The sequence below is a fragment of the Terrapene carolina genome, unplaced genomic scaffold, assembly GCF_002925995.2.
Source record: "Terrapene carolina triunguis isolate 2854851 unplaced genomic scaffold, T_m_triunguis-2.0 Scaffold16, whole genome shotgun sequence".
Lineage (NCBI taxonomy): Eukaryota > Metazoa > Chordata > Testudines > Emydidae > Terrapene > Terrapene triunguis.
Genome location: NW_020664367.1, coordinates 420,852 through 442,920, shown reverse-complemented (window position 1 = coordinate 442,920; position 22,069 = coordinate 420,852). Strand labels below are relative to the sequence as shown.

General features: G+C 43.5%; 2 protein-coding genes across 2 annotated transcripts in view; both read left to right on the top strand.

The window, feature by feature from the left end:
* FNDC3A (fibronectin type III domain containing 3A) overlaps positions 1–8,156 on the top strand; it is a 190,622-nt gene extending 182,466 nt beyond the window's left edge. The window contains exons 26-27 of the mRNA XM_026649376.2: positions 824–951; positions 5,791–8,156. Coding sequence (XP_026505161.1) covers positions 824–951; positions 5,791–6,105 — 443 coding nt within the window. The 3' untranslated portion in view covers positions 6,106–8,156. The remainder of the gene's footprint in view (positions 1–823; positions 952–5,790) is intronic.
* A 1,372-nt stretch (positions 8,157–9,528) lies between these two features.
* On the top strand, positions 9,529–12,964 carry MLNR (motilin receptor). The gene is made up of 2 exons (XM_024212929.2): positions 9,529–10,300; positions 12,651–12,964. The coding sequence occupies exons 1-2, from the start codon at positions 9,529–9,531 to the stop codon at positions 12,962–12,964; spliced, it is 1,086 nt and encodes a 361-aa protein (XP_024068697.2).
* The last annotated feature ends 9,105 nt before the right edge of the window (positions 12,965–22,069 follow it).

Below are 22,069 nucleotides of genomic sequence, written 5' to 3'. Positions count from 1 at the left end.
AGGGTACAGATTTAACTTTCTGTGATGTCAGAAATAAGTTTGCCTAGGCATTTGTAGTAGTATTCCTTTTGGAAATGTTTCTTGGAGTCTAGCATTTTTGGTGTCCTGGTAGCAGGGCTGGGTCAGATCCATCCAGAACACCTGCAGACCAACTCATTTGAGGCCCCTTCCTATGTCATCACTTGCTCCTTCCTTCCCTTGTATTGTTGAGGAATTTATAAAATGACTACTACATACAACCCGGCACCCAGTCTCTTCCATAGTGTCTCACGTAGTCTCAGACTCACCCAGCCCTCACTCACTGTACAGATTCTTCTTTCTGTATTTGGTGGGTGGGGAGGTATCAGATTATCCTGTCTCTGCCTGCTGCAGGGTTCTTATGCTATCCTCTGAAGCATCTGGTTCTTTCCACTCTCTGATGGTTGAGTATGGCAATTCCTGTGTTCAGACTCGGTCAGTTGATCTTAAACTGCAATTCTTTATCTACATTTATTACTTAAAACTTCTCTGCAATAAAAGTTCTTTCAGACTACTTTCTTCATAGTAACTAACCTTTCTTATGATATTAATTCATGAGAATCATAATTGTCCTTGCTTCCTTGTGGAGGAAACAAAACATGTAAGCAGTGTGCTAGCATCCTTATTTATGTAGTGTTAGTCAACATGAGAAGTGGATAAGAAAAATATCTTTGCACTTAAATCTTTTGTTTCTGTGTTTCAGAAACAAAATAAAATACCATAGAGGCTACAGTTTACAAATTAGTGAAAACCACTAACTGGAGACAATACACAGTTAACTAATGTATTTGCTTTTTTCCAATAGCGCCAAGAATAGAGAGAGTAAATGATCACACTTGTGAAATCACATGGGAGGTTTTGCAATCAATGAAAGCTGATCCAATTATTTATAGTCTTCAGGTCATGGCGGGAAAAGACTCAGAATTCAAACAGGTATAGTTCATTTAAAAAGTATAATATATTCATGTGAAGTATATTGGTGAAGGTTAATTGCAGTTAAAGAATGTGCAGGTCAAATGTTATATTTATCACCCATGCTGATTTTGTGTTAAAAGCTAATCCTCCAGGTTTCTTCTTCTAAAATATTTACAGAGGGAAAAGATGTTATAGTTTCAGACTGGAAACGGGGTATACATTTTTAACAGTGAGGGTAATTAACCATTGGAACAGTTCACCAAGAGTTGTGGTAGATTCTCCATCACTGACAATTTTTAAACTGAGATTGGATGTTTTTCTATAAGATCTGCTCTGGGAATCATTTTGGGGAAGTTCTATGGCCTCTGTTATACAGGAGATCAGACTAGATGATCCCCGTGGTCCCTTTGGGCCTTTGACTCTATGAATCTGCATTGTACTGATGAGTCATCTTGAATACTATGTACAGTTCTTTGCACCTGAGGGTCAGGAAAATGTCCACAAATGGGAGGAATTGAGAAAAGGGAAACAAATTAATTAAAGGAATGGAAGCAAGATTTATGAAGAAAGAGTAAACAAACTCGATGTTCACTGCACATCATGAACTCTTCAAGGAAAGCTATTGATATTCTAGAAAGTTTCACTGTAAGGTCTGTGGTGTATGGAAAGCACAGTAGAGCAGACAGGCCCTACCCGACAAGAAGAATTCCATAGGCAGTGTAGACACAGCAGAATGTTGGCTTGCGGGAAGCTGCTCTAACCCATTCCAATCATTAGTTTCTTGCCGTTCATTCCCTTCCCAGTGATAGGGGATGCTGCAATCACCAGTGCCAAACAGTTGAGAATGTTTTCAGTTAATTTCAGTTTTTACCATGTAGATATGCAGTTTGAGATGCCAAATAACAAAATAGGCTGCTTTTAACAGAGGATGTACAATACCACCTTAGCTTCTGATGTCTTTCACTATAAACTCTCAGAAAATTGACATATAATTAGACTTGTGAGCTCTGTTTCACACTATTAAGCAAGCAGGTTTCCTTCCAAAGAGGAAGCACAATTAATTTTGAGATACTGTAATTTTATTATGGGCCCAAATTAAATAAGTGTAGCCCTGTGTTTTGGTAGATTATGCACATTACTAGTCTCATAAATCAGTACCTACAATGTAGTGTTACGTATTTTACTTATTGATTTTGTAGCTTTAAAGTTGCAAATGCAGCGTTCAGTATGTTAGTAGAATTCATTAAATGCTGTGTAATTGCCTCTAGAGACAGAGTTGGACTGTTTTTTGATAAGTGATGCACGTTGCCAATGTACTGTAAAAGAAAATGAAGATTACTCTTAAAGCCTGACACTGAAAGAACAATCTGTGTGATCACATGTGCCTCACTAATTATTTAGTGCAGTAAATTGAGGTAGATTTAAAAAGATAGCATTAAGTTTGTAAAAACTATCACTGGAAATTAAAGCAGGGTACTGAATGGAAACAGAATATTAAAGGTGTGTGGATACTATGGTGAGAAGCCCTTTTAAAATAGCCAAGATAGAAACTGTGTACTTAACTGCTCATTACAAAATGTATAGTGCTAGATCTTCAGGTGGTGCACATTAGCAGAGCTTCAGTGGAGCTACGCTGATTTACATCAGGTGGGGAACTGGCCTGTAACTTGTAAATGAGCACATACATTAGGTTAAACCACTAAAAGGGCTGGTCTACATTACCGCAGTAAATCGATCTGAAGTAGTGTAACTTAGTTACGTGAATAACGTAACTGAAGCTGACGTAGCTATATCCACTTACCATGGTGTCTACACTGCGCTAGTTCGATGGGAGACACTCTCCTGCCGACTTCCCTTACTCTTCTTGGAGAGGTGGCGTACACAATCGACGGGAGAGCGCTCTTCCATCGATTTAGCGTGTCTTCACTAGACCCGCTAACTCGACACCCGCTGCTTCAATTGCAGCAGTGCTGATCTATGGGTAAGTGTAGACATGGCCTTAGAACCAGATTCTCTTGTCCATTAAGGCTGCTTTTTGCTACTCCAGCAATACAAAAAAGCGGTCTGGTCTACCCTTAAATTTTAGGTCAACACAGCTGAGTGCAATAATCCACACCGCTGGCACCATAATTATGCAGACCTAATCCCCAGCATAGATGCAGCTAGGTTGACGGACGACTGCTTCCATCAACTTAGCTACCAACACTCAGGGGTGACAGCGACAGAAAAACCTCTTCCATTTCCATAGGCTGTGCATACACTCTGGGGTTATGCCAGCAGAGCTACAGCACTGTAGCTCTGCTACTATAGTCCCTGTAGTATAGACATGGCCAGCCTTAAGACCTACTAGTGTAGGGTGCCCTCTGTGTAGGGGAATCCTCTTGTGGCATAGGTCTGCTGTAGGGTTTCCTATACAACCTGTCTCCCATCCCTTGGTGTGGGAACTGTGTCTAGGAAGAAGGGGAGTCTCCAAGGTGTCTATACATTCTATCAATCCCTGGCTGTCAGAATGGTCTCTTGGGTCCATGGGCAGCCAGGTGTAAAGTAGGGCAGCTGTCAGTATAGCTGGACCAGACCAGAAGATCTGCCCTTAATGTGATGTGAAATTTTGGTTATTGTAACACTTTATGTAGCAAGTAGTAGAAAGCTCTCATGTACTATTTCTACAATCTTCAAGCAAATTCAGTTTGAGAAGTTTATTACTTTGATAGCATACACCTAATGTACTGTATTTCCTCTGAAAATATATTATACCTATATGAAATTTGACTGTACATCTGATTAATTATATTAGTTCATAAAACATCTTTAAATCAAATTTTGCATCAAGACAAGCAAAACAGGGTCACATAGAGTTATTTAGATTTATTAACCTCTGAAAGCATTTATTTATGCAACTAAATTAACCCTGTAAGTATAAATGAGCAACAGCATCCAGACCTAAATCTAGAAAACAGGTTTTGATTATTTCCTCCACCACTAAACAAATTAGTAGTTGCATGCATTTATTTGCTAGACGATGTTCAATACTGTGAAATCAATTCTAGGAAAAGGTTTTTGATTATTTGATGTTTGTTTACTGCTACCAGTACTCCACTTAAATATGAGATCGAATAATGGGAGAGAAAAGGATAAAAGCATTTAAAGAGAGAAATTAGCATATGCTGTGTTTGTGATGGGCATCCACACAGCATATGAATCCACCCACCCAGACCATTATGCCTACATGGAGTCTTATTGGCTTCAATGAGACTTCCACAGATATAAATGGATCTACAAACATGGATCCATGAGACCAGGCCTCAGCTTTCAGTGAGGCAGGCATTCAGAATGTAGAAGAAGCAGTGAGTTCAGTGAAAGATAGGGCCTAGTCACCCAACAGATAGATTAAGGAACAGTGTGAATGAACACTAACAGCGTGTTGGGACCACTGAATTGGTGAGGTTAAAAAGAATCACAAAGAGGGCTTTTCAAGGCAGGGCCAGCCCTTGACCAAACGGAGCCCCAGGCAAGAACCGTCTTCGGCGCCCGCACCCTCCATTTGTTAAACTTCTGAATACCTTATTTTTTATTGCATTTGTAGCCCATTTTACAACTCTGATGCATGATTTAGCCCTCACATATAAGACGATAAATATGCATGCTAGGATCTGTAAATCTGTATTTATTCATGATAACAACAAAAATGGCACCCCAGGCGATCACCTGCCCCCAAATCCGGCCCTATTCGAGGCTCTTTATTGGATCCAAAGTTTGCTGGGAGAATTTATGGTGGTCTTTTTAAGAGAGTGTAGCATAAGTATAGCAAAAATGTGTTGGATTTGGTTAGAATTGATGAATATGGTAATCTGACATCTAGAGACAAGGCGGGTGAGGTAATATCTTTTCTTGGACCAACTTCTGTTGGTGGCTATTAGGGAGACAAGCTTTTGAGGTACTCGGAGTTCTTCCTCGGATTAAGGAACAATGTGAATGAAGAGCTGAGGAAGGGCTCCGAGTAGCTCAAAAGCTTGTCTCTCTAATATCCATCAACAGAAGTTGGTCCAATAAAAGATATTACCTCACCTGCCTCTTCTCTCTAATATCCTGGAACTGACACGGCTACAACAACACTGTGTACAATCTGACATCTAATTAATCACCTAGAAACCCATTGTGAGACAATGAGATTTACATCAAATTTGACACTTAAAATGTTTACTTAAAGTGAAGGCTTCTTACAGGAGCTAAATTTGGTGCTTTGCAAGTTATGATCTAGTGGAGTTTGTAATGCTACATATTTTACCAAAAGACTGGATTTAATTAGGCATTAAAGTTCTTTTCCTTAATCTTTGTTAATTTTTTCTGCCTATATGGCTAGAAGAATGTCATTGAAAACACAGGTGATTAAGTAGCACTTGCTATTTTCACAATAACTTCAACAGTAAACATAGAGACATATTAAACCAGGGATCGGCAACCTTTGGCACGCAGCTCGCCAGGGTAAACCCCCTGGCGGGCCGGGCCGGTTTGTTTACCTGCCACATCTGCAGGTTCGGACGATTGCGACTCCCACTGGCAGTGGTTCACCGTCCCAGGCCAATGGGGGCTGCTGCCGCTTCCCGCCACCCCCATTGGCCTGGGACGGCGAACTGCGGCCAGTGGGAACCACGATCGGCCGAACCTGCGGACGCGGCAGGTAAACAAACTGGCCCGGCCCGCCAGGGGGCTTACCCTGGCGAGCCGCGTGCCAAAGGTTACCGATCCCTGTATTAAACTATAGGTATGACATTTTGTTAAAATTTTTACAGTAAACACAATGTGCCTGTTTACTAGAAGTGTTTTTGTTTATTTTTATTTTATTTTTTTTCTTGACAGATTTATAAAGGGCCTGACTGGTCATTCCGGTATTCAGGCCTCCAGCTGAACTGTGAATATCGTTTTCGTGTGTGTGCCATTCGACAGTGCCAAGAAACAGTAGGTCATCAGGACCTGATAGGCCCCTACAGTACCACAGTACTATTCATCTCTCAGAGAACTGAACCACCAACCAGCACCAACAAAGACACTGTGGAAATCTCAAGGACACAACAGACACTAAGTGATGAACAGTGTGCTGCTGTCATCCTTGTGCTCTTTGCCACCTTTTCCATTCTGATTGCCTTTATCATTCAGTACTTTGTAATAAAGTGAGAAAAACCATTTTCTTTTAGAATGCTGCCCATTACATTTTACATTCTCATATTCTAAAAATATTTCTGTTCTCTTGCTTTTACAAAAACAGGCATTTAGCATCAGCATTGGGACTGTAGCACATCTTTTCAGCCACTTAAAATGCTTATTAAGTAGACGCTGGCACAGATTATAGAATGCAAGCCACAGAAATATTTCCTTTAACATGCCTTCTTGCAGTACAAACTTTATATAAGGCAAGCAATGTATCATTATAAGGTTATGACCAATAAGCAGGAGCGTAATAATGGTAACCTGGTCCACATTTTTAAGGATTAGTACCATAAGGGGGGGAGGGGGAAATGAGTAAAATGTATTTAAAAGTTACACTAACAAACTTGTGCTGTATAAAATGTTAGTCTGATGCTGTGAAAGCAATCTAGCGCTGTATTTCTACCTCCTCATTTCTCTTAATTATTTGGGAAGCAGGATTATGATGAAAATAGAAGGGGCTTTTCTCAGGCAGTAAACTGGATGGAAGTGAATGCATGAAAGAAGATTCTTATCGAAATGTAGAGTTTTCCACTGCAAATATACATTTTGTAAGACTAAAAAGATATGGCACAAGTGGTTTATCTTGGCCCCGATATGTTTACTCATAAAAATGCCTCTTTAGCTTCCTACAGACATGGAAGAGAGAGAGCTTTTTTGATCTAACACTATAAAGAAGTAAGTTAAAAATCATTTTTGAAATAAGACCTTTATTTGATTGGGTGCTGTTTATATAGATATATGTGCCCTCTATTGATAATGTGTATAAATTTTCTTGGATAACCATAATTTTTGCTGTTACCCCTACATTCACTTGCCGTGGCCACCGGAATGAAGCACTGCCTTTGTTCTTTGGGGCACCAAATCGGGCGAAGGGGGGAGTGTAATAATTTGCACCAGAAAACTTCAACCTTCTTTTTCCTGAGAACCTAACGTTTAATGTAATGTCTCTTTGGATACTGTACCAAATTGTTGATTGCATGTAGTTAATGTTGCATTAGAGCACTTTGCAATTGCATAATTCATCAATGTTTTGTGAGCTTGCATTTGTGAGTTCTTGAATGACCAGATTTAACTTTATCAAGTAGCCCGTGGAACATCTTGCCAGATGTCAATAACTGCCAATTACATAAAGCTTGTAGTGAAACTATCTTAAAAAAATTCTTGTCTCATCACACTTACATTATCTGTTATCCATTTTGTAATTAGCTTTAATTTATTTCAGTTACAAGATAGTGGATCACTAATGACTTCTACTTGTGTTGGATTTAGCATTTTTAATGGTATTAAGCACTTCTGTCAGTCTTAAAATAATAATAAAAAGAACCTCTGTCTTGTGTTTTGAAGATCTCTGAAGAATTTCTCTTATATTAGAACGGGCATGTATTGTAATTGTTTCTACGTCCAATGATCTGTGCTGTAGAATAATGTTGTTGAGTTTTGTTTTAAAAAAAGAAATGGATAAGAACTTGGCCCTCAAGTGGTAAGAATGATCTGTCTTTAAAATGTACTGTATGTTTACATTTTATTTTAAATTTGTCACTTTTATGTAGAGGCTAATATCTTCCCACAAAATACAGTGACAGCAGATATTTTCTAGAACCTTCTTAAAGTGCCATGTTCGGCAGTACAAATGAGATTGAGTGTAATAGCCCAGAGATTTCTGTATGGTTGAATGTCTAAAATGGTAAGATTTGTCACTACAGTTAAACTGCAGTGGCTTATGTTTTTCATAGTAAAATTCAAATGAACTCCTATTTTTGATAGTAAATGTCATTTAATAGTGTATTTGCCATTTGAACCTCAGTGCAGATTACTGCAGTGAAGATGGTTTTTAATGTAATCTTAATTTTACCTCATATACTGTACATTCCAAAAAAACTCTAAACTTTTTAAAACGTTATAGATACAGTACCAAACATATCACTTTAAACTTGTATAATGTTGGACTTCATACAGATGAAAAATGTATAATCTCATAGAAATATACACAAACTATGTAGCAAAAGTATCTTTAAAATGTGTGGAAAATAAAAGTATCATTCTTTTTCCATGTTTGTTAATTGATCTTTGGATATAACTGAACTATTCCTGGACTTCCCCACTTTTCTGGCAGACAGACATAGTTTTTAATGAGACAACAATTCATGTAAAATAGTATTCTCCTCCTTTTGCAAGGTTTTAAGCATTCTGTCTATTTTATGACAAGATGAGTGTGACCAGACACTGTCTCAGACATCAGTCTGATAGGGAGATTAGGCAAATTCCTCATTGCTATACTAAGTGTCTTTCTTAAAACTTAGCTTTGCTCTCCTGTAAATTATTTTTCCTTATTGCTTTCATAACCATATTGTTTTGTTAGTGAAGAAAGGAATGGGTATTAAATGTAAACGCTGATTTGAAAATCACAATTTCATTGAACAATATTCCATAGTTCCTAAATATTGCATATAGCCTACTTTATGCAGTACAAGAAGTTAGTGCAAGAAGACTAAGAAGCAGTGATTTAAAATAGCAGTTACAGTGCAAAAAGCTAATTCTTGCCCAGAAGAAAATTATCTATTTTTCCACATGATCCATTCATACAAGCTCTTTTAAATCTATTTTTGTCATAGGGAACTGCAGCCCCTGTTTAGGCAAAACTTCTACAGGGAATTTTGTGAGAGTAAGGTCAAAGCAGGGACTGCAACTTTTAACCGGATCTTTCAGATTCTAAAATGTAGTTGTGTATATACCAGCGCAACATTGTGACCGCATCCAAAATTCAAGGTTTTGGCTGAAAGCAGGAGAAAATCAATCGTTTCCACTCGGTTCGTTTTGAGATTTGTTGGAACGTGATGTTCAATTCATGCTGAGTTTAAAAGAAAGAACGAAAAACTCGACCTTAAAAGCCATGGTTCAGTTCGGTTTCTAAAGCACGACTGCCCAGGTCTGACTAGTACTTTTCCTCTTAAGCCTAGGCGGGGCGCTGATTCCTGACTCGACGGAGCTCTTTAAAGCAAAAACTGCTGGCGACAGGTGCACGCTTGGGGCTGTCCTGGCTTTCGCTGTCACTTCCCAGCAGTGAAAAATGGGCTTCCGATGTGCTGGGGCCAGTCATTAGATTAGACTTTGAAAAACGTCTGCTCTGAAGCAGGAGCCATATAAGCTCCGCGGGGAGCGGAGGGGACAGTGGCGCCGAGTTCAGCCCGACCCACGCCTCGGAGCGGCGGCAGCTCCTAGCTCTGCCCCCGGCCGCAGAAGAACAGTCCGGGCGGAGCGGGGCCCAGCCCTGGCAGCGGGGCGCTCGCTGCCCACCATGGGCTGCGGCCAGGGCGCCTCTCTCCCAGCTCCTCCGGGCAGCGCCCCCGAGCCCCAGCTCCAGCCCCGGGCTTAGCCGCAGCGGCCGGCGCCATGGGGGGCGGCTGCGAGAACAGCAGCGCGCTGAGGGTGGAGGGCGAGGCGTGGGCGGGGTCCCCGTGCGACGAGCGCCTCTGCAGCTCCCTGCCGCTGCCCGCGCTCATCCCGGTCACCGCCGTGTGCCTCGGCCTCTTCCTGGTGGGGGTGGCGGGGAACGTGCTGACCGTGCTGATCCTGCGGCGCTGCCGGGAGCTGAAGACCACCACCAACCTGTACCTGGGCAGCATGGCCGTGTCCGACCTGCTCATCCTGCTGGGGCTGCCCTTCGACCTCTACCGCCTCTGGCGCTCCCGGCCCTGGATCTTCGGCCAGCTGCTCTGCCGCCTCTCCTACTACCTGAGCGAGGCCTGCACCTACTGCACCATCCTGCACATCACGGCGCTCACCGTGGAGCGCTACCTGGCCATCTGCTTCCCGCTCAAGGCCAAGGTGGTGATCACCAAGCGCCGGGTCAAAGCGGTGATCGGGACCCTGTGGGCCTTCGCCCTGCTCTCGGCCGGGCCCTTCTTCTTCCTGGTGGGCGTGGAGCAGCGGGACAACCAGACCGACTTCAGCCGCGAGTGCCGGCTCACGCCGCTGGCCACCGAGTCCGGCCTGCTGGGCATCATGTTGTGGGTCACCACCAGCTACTTCATCCTGCCCGTCCTCTGCCTCAACGTGCTCTACGGCCTCATCGGCAGGGCGCTGTGGAGGAGCAAGGTCCGGCCCCAGGGCCCCAACGCAGCCCTCAGGGAGAAGGGGCACAGACAGACCATCAGGATCCTGGGTGAGTCCCAGGGAATCGGCCCCTTCCCTCACTCCATCCCCAGGTACCGCCCAGCTCCCTCTAGGCTGGGCTCGATCAGCAGTGTACAGACCAAGGCAACCTGGCACCCTCCCCACAGCCCACCTCTGCAGGGTGGCTCCAGGGTGAACTGCAGAGTGAAGAGGACTGAGAACCTCATAGGGCACAATTCGGCCAGTGTCTGCACCCCACCGATTTCAGCAGGGATGTGTCTGAGAGCAGGGACATCAGAGGTGGAAAAATCCCTTAGGTCAAACTGCTCAGTGGGGCCTGGTGACCTCTGACCTCAGCAAGCCACCACTGGTCCCTATAGATGTACTCGGCCAATGTCTAGCAGTAGGTGAGGTTCATGCTCTCTCCAAAGCTTTGTCCAGTTTAAAATTACTCTAATAATCAGGCTTCTGCCTCTTCCCTGGGGAGATTTTTTCCCTTGCCTAATTGGTTTCCCTGTTAGCAGATTTTTCTGGTGTACTTGCTAAATCTTGCTTTCATACATTTGCGTGCACCATAGTCGTCAGCACTGCTTTGGAGGGGCCACTCCCCAAATGCACTTGGTTATAATATTTAATTTTAAATAATATTTGGGATATCTACTACCTAAAATACTTCCTAACAGCTAACTAACTTCACTAACTTTATCTATGTAGCACCACTGAAATTCAGCCGTTTCAGAGGTGGATAACCAGGCTGGCAGCAAAGGAATGGAGAATTTGGGGTCAGGTGCATGTTTGTGAAAAGGGCTAACAAATCATGATGGGCCCATGCAGCAAAGACGACTTGTGATGAAACCCTGGCTCCATTGAAGTCAATGGTGATACTCCCATTGACTTCAATGGTACTGATTTTCATTCCTTAACTTCTAAGGCTTCAACTAACACACCGATTTTGTATCAGACAGCTACAGGAGAAATACAAAGGGCTGAACGGACCCTGCCGGTATTTGAACATGTGGCTCCCAGCTGTCTATGTATTTAGAAAATATTGATTAGACCACAAAGCCATGCTTGCAGGAATGCATAACATTTATTTGCAAGCAGAGGAGATACTAAAATACTCTGTGATAACTGTGATATAAGTGCTTAGAGAAAAATTTATACAATAGATTTTAGACTTTGCCCTTTTGAAATTGATTTCTCATTAACAAGATCTTGTTAAACAATTCAGTTATTTACATGCATTGACACAGTTAGTTTTAGGTTCTTAACAGTTATAGAGTTGAATTAACATTGCCAGTGTTAATTTTTGTAATATATTGGCTAATTTTAAAAGATTCCAGTTGTTGATTGAGCATCATTTATACATTATGGGCCAATGTTTTTCAGAAGGTTTTTCTGTCTCTGTTGCCATATGTAAAGCTCTTTTAACAAGAGAGAAACTGACTACATACAGAGCGCTGTCAGTTGCACAAAGCAAAGAAACTAAAACCACTAGAGAAAAATATGTGTTTGCAAACTTCTTTCAGGTGTAGTAAACTTAGATATTTCTTTTAACTAGAGTAGGACCAAGTTTTCTGACAGAAATGTGAATTTCAAGTTGATAGTGTCTTTTGACATATGGGTCAAACTGATCCTTGGTTATTCCTTTGAAACTAGTGGAATTATGCAAGGGATGAATTTGGACCATTAAACTTTTTCTATAATTGACTGGCCATATGTTGTTATCTTTTGAAAAGTCACAAGTAATACAAAGGAATTGTATATGTTTCCTGAACTTGTAAATAGAAATAATTAAAAATAATGCACACGGTAGATTACAGTAAGAGCCCAGTAGAGAGAACACATTAACTATGCAGTGTGTTAGAACAGGCATAACAGTACAGCCCTTTTCAACATATCTATGTTAAAGAATAAATTGATGACAAGAATAGATTTGCTGTGCACTTTTACAAAAACACTCCTCATTCTGGTTTTCCTCTTAGTTTTCATACTATATAAATGAAGTTGAAAATGTTACATAAATTCATTTTTATTGTGTTTGCTATTACAGGGAAGATACAATAGTTTACAATTTCATATTCACTAAAGTATGTACTTTTCCCCCTGTTTAAATAATCTCTAGGAAATTTGCTGGAGAGATTCCCAATTACCTTATTTTGTTCTGAAAAGTAGTTAATGGATGTGATGCTGTTCCCATTTTCTTACACCAATATAACTTCATTACTTCACTGGTGTTTCTCCTGATCTACACTAGTGTAAGAAGAGGAAGTAATGAGAGCAGAATCAGACTTATAATATATTATATGTTTTGGTACCTAGACATTCAGAATGTTAGTGGTTTAATGAGTCTGAATCCTGACCCTTAACTATTTTGTGTGTGTTGTTTTGTCTTACAGCTGTGGTGGTTCTGGCGTTTATAATTTGCTGGTTGCCATTCCATGTGGGCAGGATCATATTTATAAACACTCAGGATACCAGCATGATGCTTTTCTCCCAGTACTTTAATATATTCGCTTTGCAGCTTTTCTATCTGAGCGCATCCATCAACCCAATCCTCTACAACCTCATTTCAAAGAAATACAGGGCAGCTGTCTACAAACTCCTGCTCCCACGCAGATCTGGAGAAAGGGCTTTCAGTGCTACCCGAGATACTGGTGGCTACACTGAGACCAGCACTAGCATAAAAAAAGAGTACATAACCCCCTTCTGAGACTGCTTCACGGATGGACTTCTAGAGAGATAATCTATAAAGGAAGGGCAGTTAATTCTAGCAGTATAGTCATAAAAGACTAGATTTTTGTTTTGCTATTTGTGGAGTTTTATAATTTGTATTTTTTCTTAATACTTGTATTGTTCTGTTAACAGAGAAAATGAATAGGCAACTTAGAACTGTGAGACTGGCATAGAACTAGTGAAAGGCAACAAAATAGCAAAGGGCAAGGTGACGTCAATTACCTAGAAACCCCATTGTTAACTTATTACATGTCAATCAGTAAAAATTGCTATGTAAAAGTGTGTGAGAGACAGTGCCAAATATTGAGGTTGTTCTGTTTGGGTTTGATAGCCAAGGAACCTCCAAGAGCGCCTTTGCCCTTTTGAAATTGATTTCTCATTAACAAGATCTTACAAACTATAAGAATCATAGAATCATAGAATATCAGGGTTGGAAGGGACCTCAGGAGGTCATCTAGTCCAACCCCCTGCTCAAAGAAGGACCAATTCCCAACTAAATCATCCCAGCCAGGGCTTTGTCAAGCCTGACCTTAAAAACCTCTAAGGAAGGAGATTCCACCACCTCCCTAGGTAACCCATTCCAGTGCTTCACCACCCTCCTAGTGAAAAAGTTTTTCCTAATATCCAACCTAAACCTCCCCCACTGCAACTTGAGACCATTGCTCCTTGTTCTGTCATCTGGTACCATTGAGAACAGTCTAGATCCATCCTCTTTGGAACCCCCTTTCAGGTAGTTGAAAGCAGCTATCAAATCCTCCCTCATTCTTCTCTTCTGCAGACTAAACAATCCCAGTTCCCTCAGCCTCTCCTCATAAGTCATGTGCTCCTGCCCCCTAAACATTTTTGTTGCCCTCCACTGGACTCTTTCCAATTTTTCCACATCCCTCTTGTAGTGTGGGGCCCAAAACTGGACACAGTACTCCAGATGAGGACTCACCAATGTCGAATAGAGGGGAATGATCACGTCCCTCGATCTGCTGGCAATGCCCCTACTTATACAGCCCAAAATGCCATTAACCTTCTTGGCAACAAGGGCACACTGTTGACTCAAATCCAGCTTCTCGTCCACTGTAACCTCTAGGCCCAACTGCAAAGAGGTCCGTGCAGGTGCAGGGGTCCATCTATATGAGTGTCCTGCAAGATTGGAGTTTAAGATTTTAGGGTCTAATTGTGCAAACATGAGTAATTTTACTCACATGAATAGCGTCACCAAGCTCCCTCAAGTAAAGTTGCTCATGTGCATGCTTGTTTCCAGGATCAGTCCCTTACGTATGACCTGTACAATTTAATGGGTCTCTAATTTATATAATATGGACCAATCCTCTGTAATAATTTTAATAGCAGTGTTGTTCCTTATTAAATATATGCAATAATTAGCTCACATTAGGTTAACTTTCTAGTTGTGACCGAGACCAGAAATTTTAAACCCAGACTAAAACTAGATGATTTAGTGAGGAATGTGGTGGTGTCAGGCAGAGCTGTAGGAAGACAAGGTATCGTTATCTACAGAGAGTCAAAGCATATTGCTCATACATGAAGAGCCAAATTCTTCTTTCAGCTACATTGATGTAAATCTGGAACAACTCCATTGAAACCAATGGAGTTAAGCTGCATTCACATCAGCGTAATTGATCACATGGCTACACTTTAATTTTACTTGTGTTTTAACACGTTAGTTAACCCATGTTAACTACCGTGGTTGTGTATCCTTAGTGTAGTAACATGTGTGTCCTGTCTACACTAATGTTTACAATGGTACGAGTGGACATGTTAAAACATGACTAAAAAATTCCAGCATAGACTCTCCCAGAAAGCAGCGTTGGACCCAAACCCTTCCCAGGCGTTAAAATTCTCAGATAAAACCCTTAGTTTAACGAAAGGGAACACTGGCTGGTTAGAGTAAAGGCCACGGGGCAGAGGAGCCAGTTAGCTCATGGGATGCCATACACATACAGCCTTTGCCTTGCAGCAACTTCTCACCCTTGATTTTTTGCCCTTCAAAATGTTAAATTAACAACAGATCAAAGAATAGTTGCTAGTTTGTGGGTTTGGTAGAACACGTCATTTTCCCCTGTGAACTTTGTAAATAAATAGAAGTATATAAAACAAAGCCTTGTGACACTGATTTGTGAGCTTCACTAACCTGATACTAATTTGTCTAATCTAGATCGGATAATCCCACATTGTGGTCTGCTGAGAGCTGGCGGGTTACATGGTGCTGGCACCTCCTCTCCATTTCCACTTGCTTAATGTTATTGAAAGACCTGCTAAAAGCACTTTAAATACTTCCTCGGTGTAACTTTTCCTTATGAGCAATTCCTGTAACTTCCATGGGGATCATAGCTAGGAGGGGAAGAGGCCCCCCTGAACACAAACAAGAGGGGAGGTGCCCCAGGTGATTGTGAATAGAATGGAAAACCATCCACCAGACACTCCCTATATAAAATGTGCTCCTCACTTTGAAGAAGTGTCAGCAGCTCTGTTCTGTCTGATCTGTAGCATTTATGGCACACCAGCCACTGTAATGTCAGTATAACCCTTTAGTGTTGGGACACTGCATTCCTGCTCCATATCAGCTGCTGGCAAGCTATTTAGAAGTTGCCTTGTCTCTTACTTATGGTACACCTGGGGCTGGATATTATGATTGGGAGATAATGCATTCCTGCTGATCAGTACAAAATGCCAAAAGCAAACTGGTTTCTGGTTACCGTGATGGCATGAAATCTGCCCTATTTGGTAGGAAGATCATTTGTGTCCCCATTGTAAATATCCCTTTTCCAAGCATCGCAGAATAAATATATTCAGAAAACCACAACTGCAAGCTTGTGATGTGCTTTACTTGAAAACAAATACATATGCACATAAACTAACCAGAGCTTAGAGTGGTTGTACAGAAATGCTGGGTCTGACATTGCATTGCCTTGGCAGTCAAACAATACAATGTTAAGGACTGGGATGGAGAATTATATTAGAAATATTGTAATGCTGAGCTATAAATCACTACTTCATCCTCACTGTTGTCAGCTCTGGCCACCCCACCGTAAAAACAAGATAGAGCAGAAATAGATTCCAATTACATTCCAAGATGGGGAACAAAACTAATCAGCAGCATGGAAAGCCTTCCATATGAAACAATTGGGATTGTTTAAATGAATGGTAAAGAAGAGGTATGTCAGGGTGCTCCGATTTACCCTCTTGAAATACAAGAATAAGGGGACATTTGATTAAAAACTGAAAGGCAGCAAATCAAAAAAGTGACAGAGGGAAACAATTTTGCACAACTTATGATTAGTCTGTGGAACTCACTGTCACAAGAGATCGGTGTGGTGTTGCTTAGCTGGAGTTATCAATTGGCCATTTCTCTGACTAACAAAGCACCCCACAGTCACATACCCTATTGGTTTTTGGTTGGTTGTTTTTTAAGCATCTAACGTTTGAAAAGGCTAAAACACTTCATGCTCCAAGGTATAAACCAATGTAATCGAGGGGACTGGGAAGAAACTCCCTGCGCCCCCCCCTCCCCCCGGAGTAAGTTATTTCCAAACTGTCCACTTTGGTGTTTCTCACCTTATTCAGGCATTGGGTAGAGGCCTCTGCCACAGACAGAAAGTGGACTTGGGGCCTGCTTCTGCTCCCACTGAAATCAATGGCAACACTCCCATTGGCTTCAATGATGCAGGATTGAGCCCTAGATGAACCACTGCTCTTACCCAGTATGGCAGTTTCCATATTCCTTTTAGGTTTCAACAAAATATTAGGCCTCGGGCATTTCTTTAAATAAATGTATTTTGTGCCTCTCCCCCAACAGACCTGCCTGTGTTATGCCTTGGCAGTTTATTTGTGGCCCCGTTCAACCAGATCTGCACATTCTGCAAAACACAGGGGTTCTGGCCACTGATTTTTACTGATTACTCGCCAGTTTAGATATGCACCAGTAAGGTGAATAATGGGGAAAGTATCAGAGCTTGAGCCACAGGTCACTGAAGGCAGCCAAAAGACACGTGTGGTTTGGGGTAAGGTCCGTATTCCCACAGAAAATGGCTGGTTAGTCAATGGTGCAGAGGGTGAACAGTTACACTCCAAAATTCCATGCAGCCCTTCTCTTTTTCTGGAGCAAGGTAATGTCTGTGAGCTCGCTGTGGCAGTTGGGTCCAGAGAGCTGTTTGATTTTTGTATTATTTATATTATGGTAGTATCGATGCCCCAGCTGACATCCAACGCCCCATTGTGCTAGGTACATAAGAGACAGTCCCTGCCAGAAAGGCTTTACAGGCTAAATACATAAGACAGATAAACAATGCACAGTCAACCTGTTGAAATCTTTGCCAGAGGATGTTGTGAAGGCCAAGATACTAACAGGGTTAAAAAAGATCTAGATAAGTTCATGGAGGATAGGTCCATCAATGGCTCTTAGCCAGAATGGGCAGGAAGTGTGTCCCTAGCCTCTGTTTGCCAGAAGCTGGGAATGGGCAACAGGGGATGGATCACTTGATGATTACCTGTTCTGTTCATTCCCTCTGGGACACCTGGCATTGGCCACTGTCAGGAGACAGGATGGGCTAGATCAGGGCTTTTAAACTGGGGGTCAGGATCCCTCAGGGGGTCACGAGGTTATTACATGGAGTCGTGAGCTGTCAGCCTCCACCCCAAACCCCGCTTTGCATCCAGCATTTACAATGGTGTTAAATACATTAAAAAGTGTTTTTAATTTAGAAGGGGGGTTGCACTCCGAGGCTTGCTATTTGAAAGGGGTCACCAGTACAAAAGTTTGAGAACCACTGGGCTAGATAGACCTTTGATGTGACCCAGTATGGTCATTCTTATGACTAAAGAAGAACTATGGGCCCCGTTTTACAGCTGCTCTTACACAGCACTTTTCATCAGTAGATCTCAGAGCGCTTCAATGGCAGTGAATATCATTAGCCCCATTTTACAGATGGGGAAACTGAGGTATGCATAGGTGACGTGACATGCCCAAGATTACACAGGACGTCTGTGGCAGAGACAGGCACTGATCCCAAATCTGTGTGCCCGTGCAGTGCCTTATCCACAAAGCCATCTTTCTTTCAGGCTGGGAAACAACTGTGTTTTTCTCTGGTCCTTATGGAATTCCTACTTGGTTTTGTTTTTGTTATAATACAGTAAACCCAAATCCTGCTTGCCTTCTTCATATGAGTAGCCCCTTGGAAGTCATATGAGAAAGGCAAGCGGGATTTGCTCCTAAGGCATTTTCTATGAGGATTGGAACTTTTAAAATATCCTTTCAGAACATTACAATTCCGATAACTCTAGTAAATGCGAAAATCCAGGCAGAGCAGCATTTAATGGATTGTTCTGATCAGAAAAAAATAGTGTTTGTAATGGACTGGAGGGGTTCATTCGAGAAGTGATTAGATTGCCTGGCTGGCTAACCTGTGCTTTCTATGGAGAACTGTGAATGTTCCATTCTTTCTCCACCAGTCTCTATGGGAACACAGCTATGGGCAAAAGAATTACGCTGAAAAGTAAATTAGCCCAGATATGTTCACTCTTTTGATGGCAGAAATTCTCCCCACGAGTTGTATAGTCTAGTATGCTGAATGGGGTTTACGTCTTTTTTAAAAGCCTTCACTAATGTAAGCTCTAGTGATACTTGTCCCTTCCACCTGGAGCCTAGTCCTGGCTGCATTTGCCATCTGCTCTTTCTGGATATTGTACGCGTGTCTCAGGGCAGCAGGCAATTGTCCTTGTTGTAGTGGAGCCTAGCGAGACGAACTCATTCCCCATTGACATCTGTCTCAGCCAATCCCTCTTCACTTATAAAAGGCATCTTCAAACCATTTTCTGAAGGTATTTTGGCCCTGCCAGCAGCCCCTCATTGATAGGTGTTTTATACACTGTTTTTCTGCAGTTGGGGAAAGACACTTTTGAAACTAAGTTCCCGGCTCAGGACAACACTTGAAGCATGTGTTTAACTTGAAGCTGAAGTGCAGTCCTGAATAGGGGCCTAAATTACTAGGATTATATCTAGTCATAGCAGATAGAATCTCTTCATGTCAATCACTCCTAGGCACTTATATGGCCCTGCCACAGGTGGCTGGCCCCAGTAAATGAAGTCGCTCCAAAGCCCCGGTGCCAGAGCAGGTGCTCCCATTTGGCCAATTAAGAGGGTGGGGCAGAATCTTTGGGCTATAAAGAATAAGGGAGTCCCACTGTGCTAAAGTAGGCTGCTTCAATCTGGAAGGGTAGGTATGAGCTGCTAGAGACCAGGAGACTGTGGCAGAGCCAAGAAGGAAGCTGAAGGTAGAGGAGCACAAAGAGAGGTTTGCTGGCCTCCCTGGGCCAGGGCCAGAGGGCTGAAGGTAAGAGGAAAAGCAGCAGAGGGAGCTGCCTGCTAGCTCTAAGCCAGGGGTCTCAAACTCAAATGACCATGAGGGCCGCATGAGGACTAGTGCATTGGCCTGAGGGCTGCATCACTGACACCCACTCCTTGCTGACCCTGACCCCGCCCCCACTCCACCCCTTCCATGAGGCCCCGACTCTGCCTCTTCCCCAGGGCTGGCTCCAGGCACCAGCCTGGCAAGCAGGTGCTTGGGGCGGCTGCTCCGGAGAGGGGCGGCACGTCCAGCTATTCGGCGGCAATTTGGCGGATGGTCCCTCACTCCCACTCGGAGCAAAGGACCTCCCGCCGAATTGCCGCCGCAGATCGCAATTGCGATAGTGGCGGCTTTTTTTTCTTTATTTATTTTTTTTTTGGCTGCTTGGGGTGGCCAAAACCCTGGAGCCGGCCCTGCTCTTCCTGACCCTTCCCTACCCCCATTTCAACCCCTTCCCTGAAGTCCTCACCCCAACTCTGCCCCCTCCCTACCCCCAGGAGAGGTGCGGGGTGTGATGGGGGCTCAGGGCAGGGAGTTGAGGTGCAGGAGGTGTGCAGGGTACGGCAGGGGGCTATGGGCAGGGAGTTGGGGTGTGTGGGGTGTGGCAGGGGGTTGGGGTGCAGGAGGGGTGTGTGGGGTGTTGCGGGGGCTCTGGATGGGGGTTGGGGTGCAGGAGGGGTGAGGGGTGCGGCAGGGGGCTCAGGACAGGGGGTTGGGGTACAGGAGGGGTGTGGGCTCCGGCCCGGTGCCGCTTACCTAAAGCGGCTCCGGGGTGGCAGTGCTGCGCACCATGGCCAGGGCAGGCTCCCTGCCTGCCCTGGGCCCGCTCTGCTCCAGGAAGCAGCAGGAGTCCTGGGGGGGGAGGGGGAACGGCACCATGTGCTGTTCTTGCTGCTCGTCCAGGTACCTCCTCCAAAGCTCCCATTGGCTGCGGTTCCCCATTCCCGGCCAATGGGAGCTGCAGTGGGCGGTGCCTGGAAGCGAGAGCATGGAGCTCTCTTCTCTCCCCCCCCCCCCCCCCCCCCGCCCTGCCCGGGGCTGCAGGGCCATTGTTCCAGCTGCTTCAGGGAGCGGCGCAGGGCTCGCGGCGCCGGGGGCGGGGGCACACAGGGAGCTTGGCGGGCCACATGAAAGAACCCTGCGGGCCATGTGTTTGAGACCCCTGCTCTAAGCTGGAGAACCAGAGCCAAGGGCTGGAGCAAGCTGAAGGCAATAGGGCAGTAGGGCTATTACCTGCTGATATCTCCAAGGCTGGTGAGCTAGACCAAGAGGAACTGAGGGTGTGGGGTGAAGGATGCTCCCTTGGCAAGGATGCATCTAGCAGAGAGATTCTGGGATGAGTGGGATTATACGATGGTTGGAGGGGCTAGTGTGGCTGCCCTGGTATAGGGAGAAGAAAGGGCTAACAGGGAATGTGTGTATGTGGTCAAAGGTGCTGGTGTGTGGTACATGGGGGTACTGAGGTATGAGAAGACTTGAGGGATGAGAGGACTACTTGTACTGGGGTGACAACTGGCCTATGTGTTTGGATTTATATTATGGATCATTGACACATTGTTTGGGTAATAAACTGCACCCAAGGAGGGGTAGTACTGGGACAAGAGAGACTGAAGTGAAGTTTTATGGGTAACCTGAAGGGGGGAACTGAGGCAGTATGTCTATCATGCCATGGCCTGCTACAGCATGGCACTTCAGGCAGGACCAGCCCCCATTCCTGAAATATCTGAGCACCTCTCACTCTTTAATGTAGTTAGTCTCACAACACCAGTGTGAGGTCAGCAAGTGTTATCTCTAATCTTACAGATGGGGAAGGGAATGAGGCCCAGAGAGACAAATGACTTCTCCTAAGTAGCCCACAAAGGCTTTGGCAGAGCAGGGAATTGTAATACCATGACCAATGGACTAGACCATTCTGAAGGAAGATTTACAGTTCTGAGGTGTGGGTGAGGGGTTTAGAGAGTAGGTTGTGCTGGTGGGTCAGTGGCACTCTATGTGAAAGAGTCAAATATAATAAAAATCTCATGAATCAAACTATACATAGAATCTCTATGGATAGAAATTCCATGCTTGAATAACAAGAATATAGCAGTAGGCATATACTACCAACAACCTGACCAGGATGGTGATTGTGAAATGTCTTGGAGATTATTATTGCATTTTCTATTTGTATAGCATCTCTAATGGGGGATTTCAACTATCCCCATATTGACTGGGTACTTGTCACCTCAGAACAGGATGCAAAGAAAGTTTCTTGACACCTTAAATGACTGCTTTTTGGAGCACTGGTCCTGGAACCCCCCAAGGAGAGAGACAATTCTTGACTTGCTCCTAAGTGAAGCACAGGATCTGGTCCAAGAAGTGACTATAGCTGAACTACTGGGTAACAGTGACCATAATGTAATTGAATTTAACATCTTTGGGATGTGGGAAGACACCGAACACGCCCATCACATTTAACTTAAGGAAGGGGAACTTCACAAAAATGAGGAAGCTAGTTAAATGGAAATTAAAAGGTGCAGTCACAAAAATGAAATGCCTGCAAGCTGCATGGAAACTCTTTAAAAGACCACGATAGAGGCTCAAACTCCTAACCCAAATTAAAACACATAAGAGGACCAAAAAAGTGCCACTGTGGCTAAATAAGAAAGTAAAAGAAGCAGAGACAAAAAGACACACTTTAAAAATTGGAAGTCAAATTCTACTGAGGATAATAAAAAGAAGCATGA

Coding starts and splice junctions, on each gene's coding strand:
- MLNR (XM_024212929.2), top strand. CDS start 9,529: ATGGGGGGCGGCTGCGAGAACAGCAGCGCGCTGAGGGTGGAGGGCGAG. Junction 10,301..12,650: donor ACAGACCATCAGGATCCTGG/GTGAGTCCCAGG, acceptor TTTGTCTTACAG/CTGTGGTGGTTCTGGCGTTT.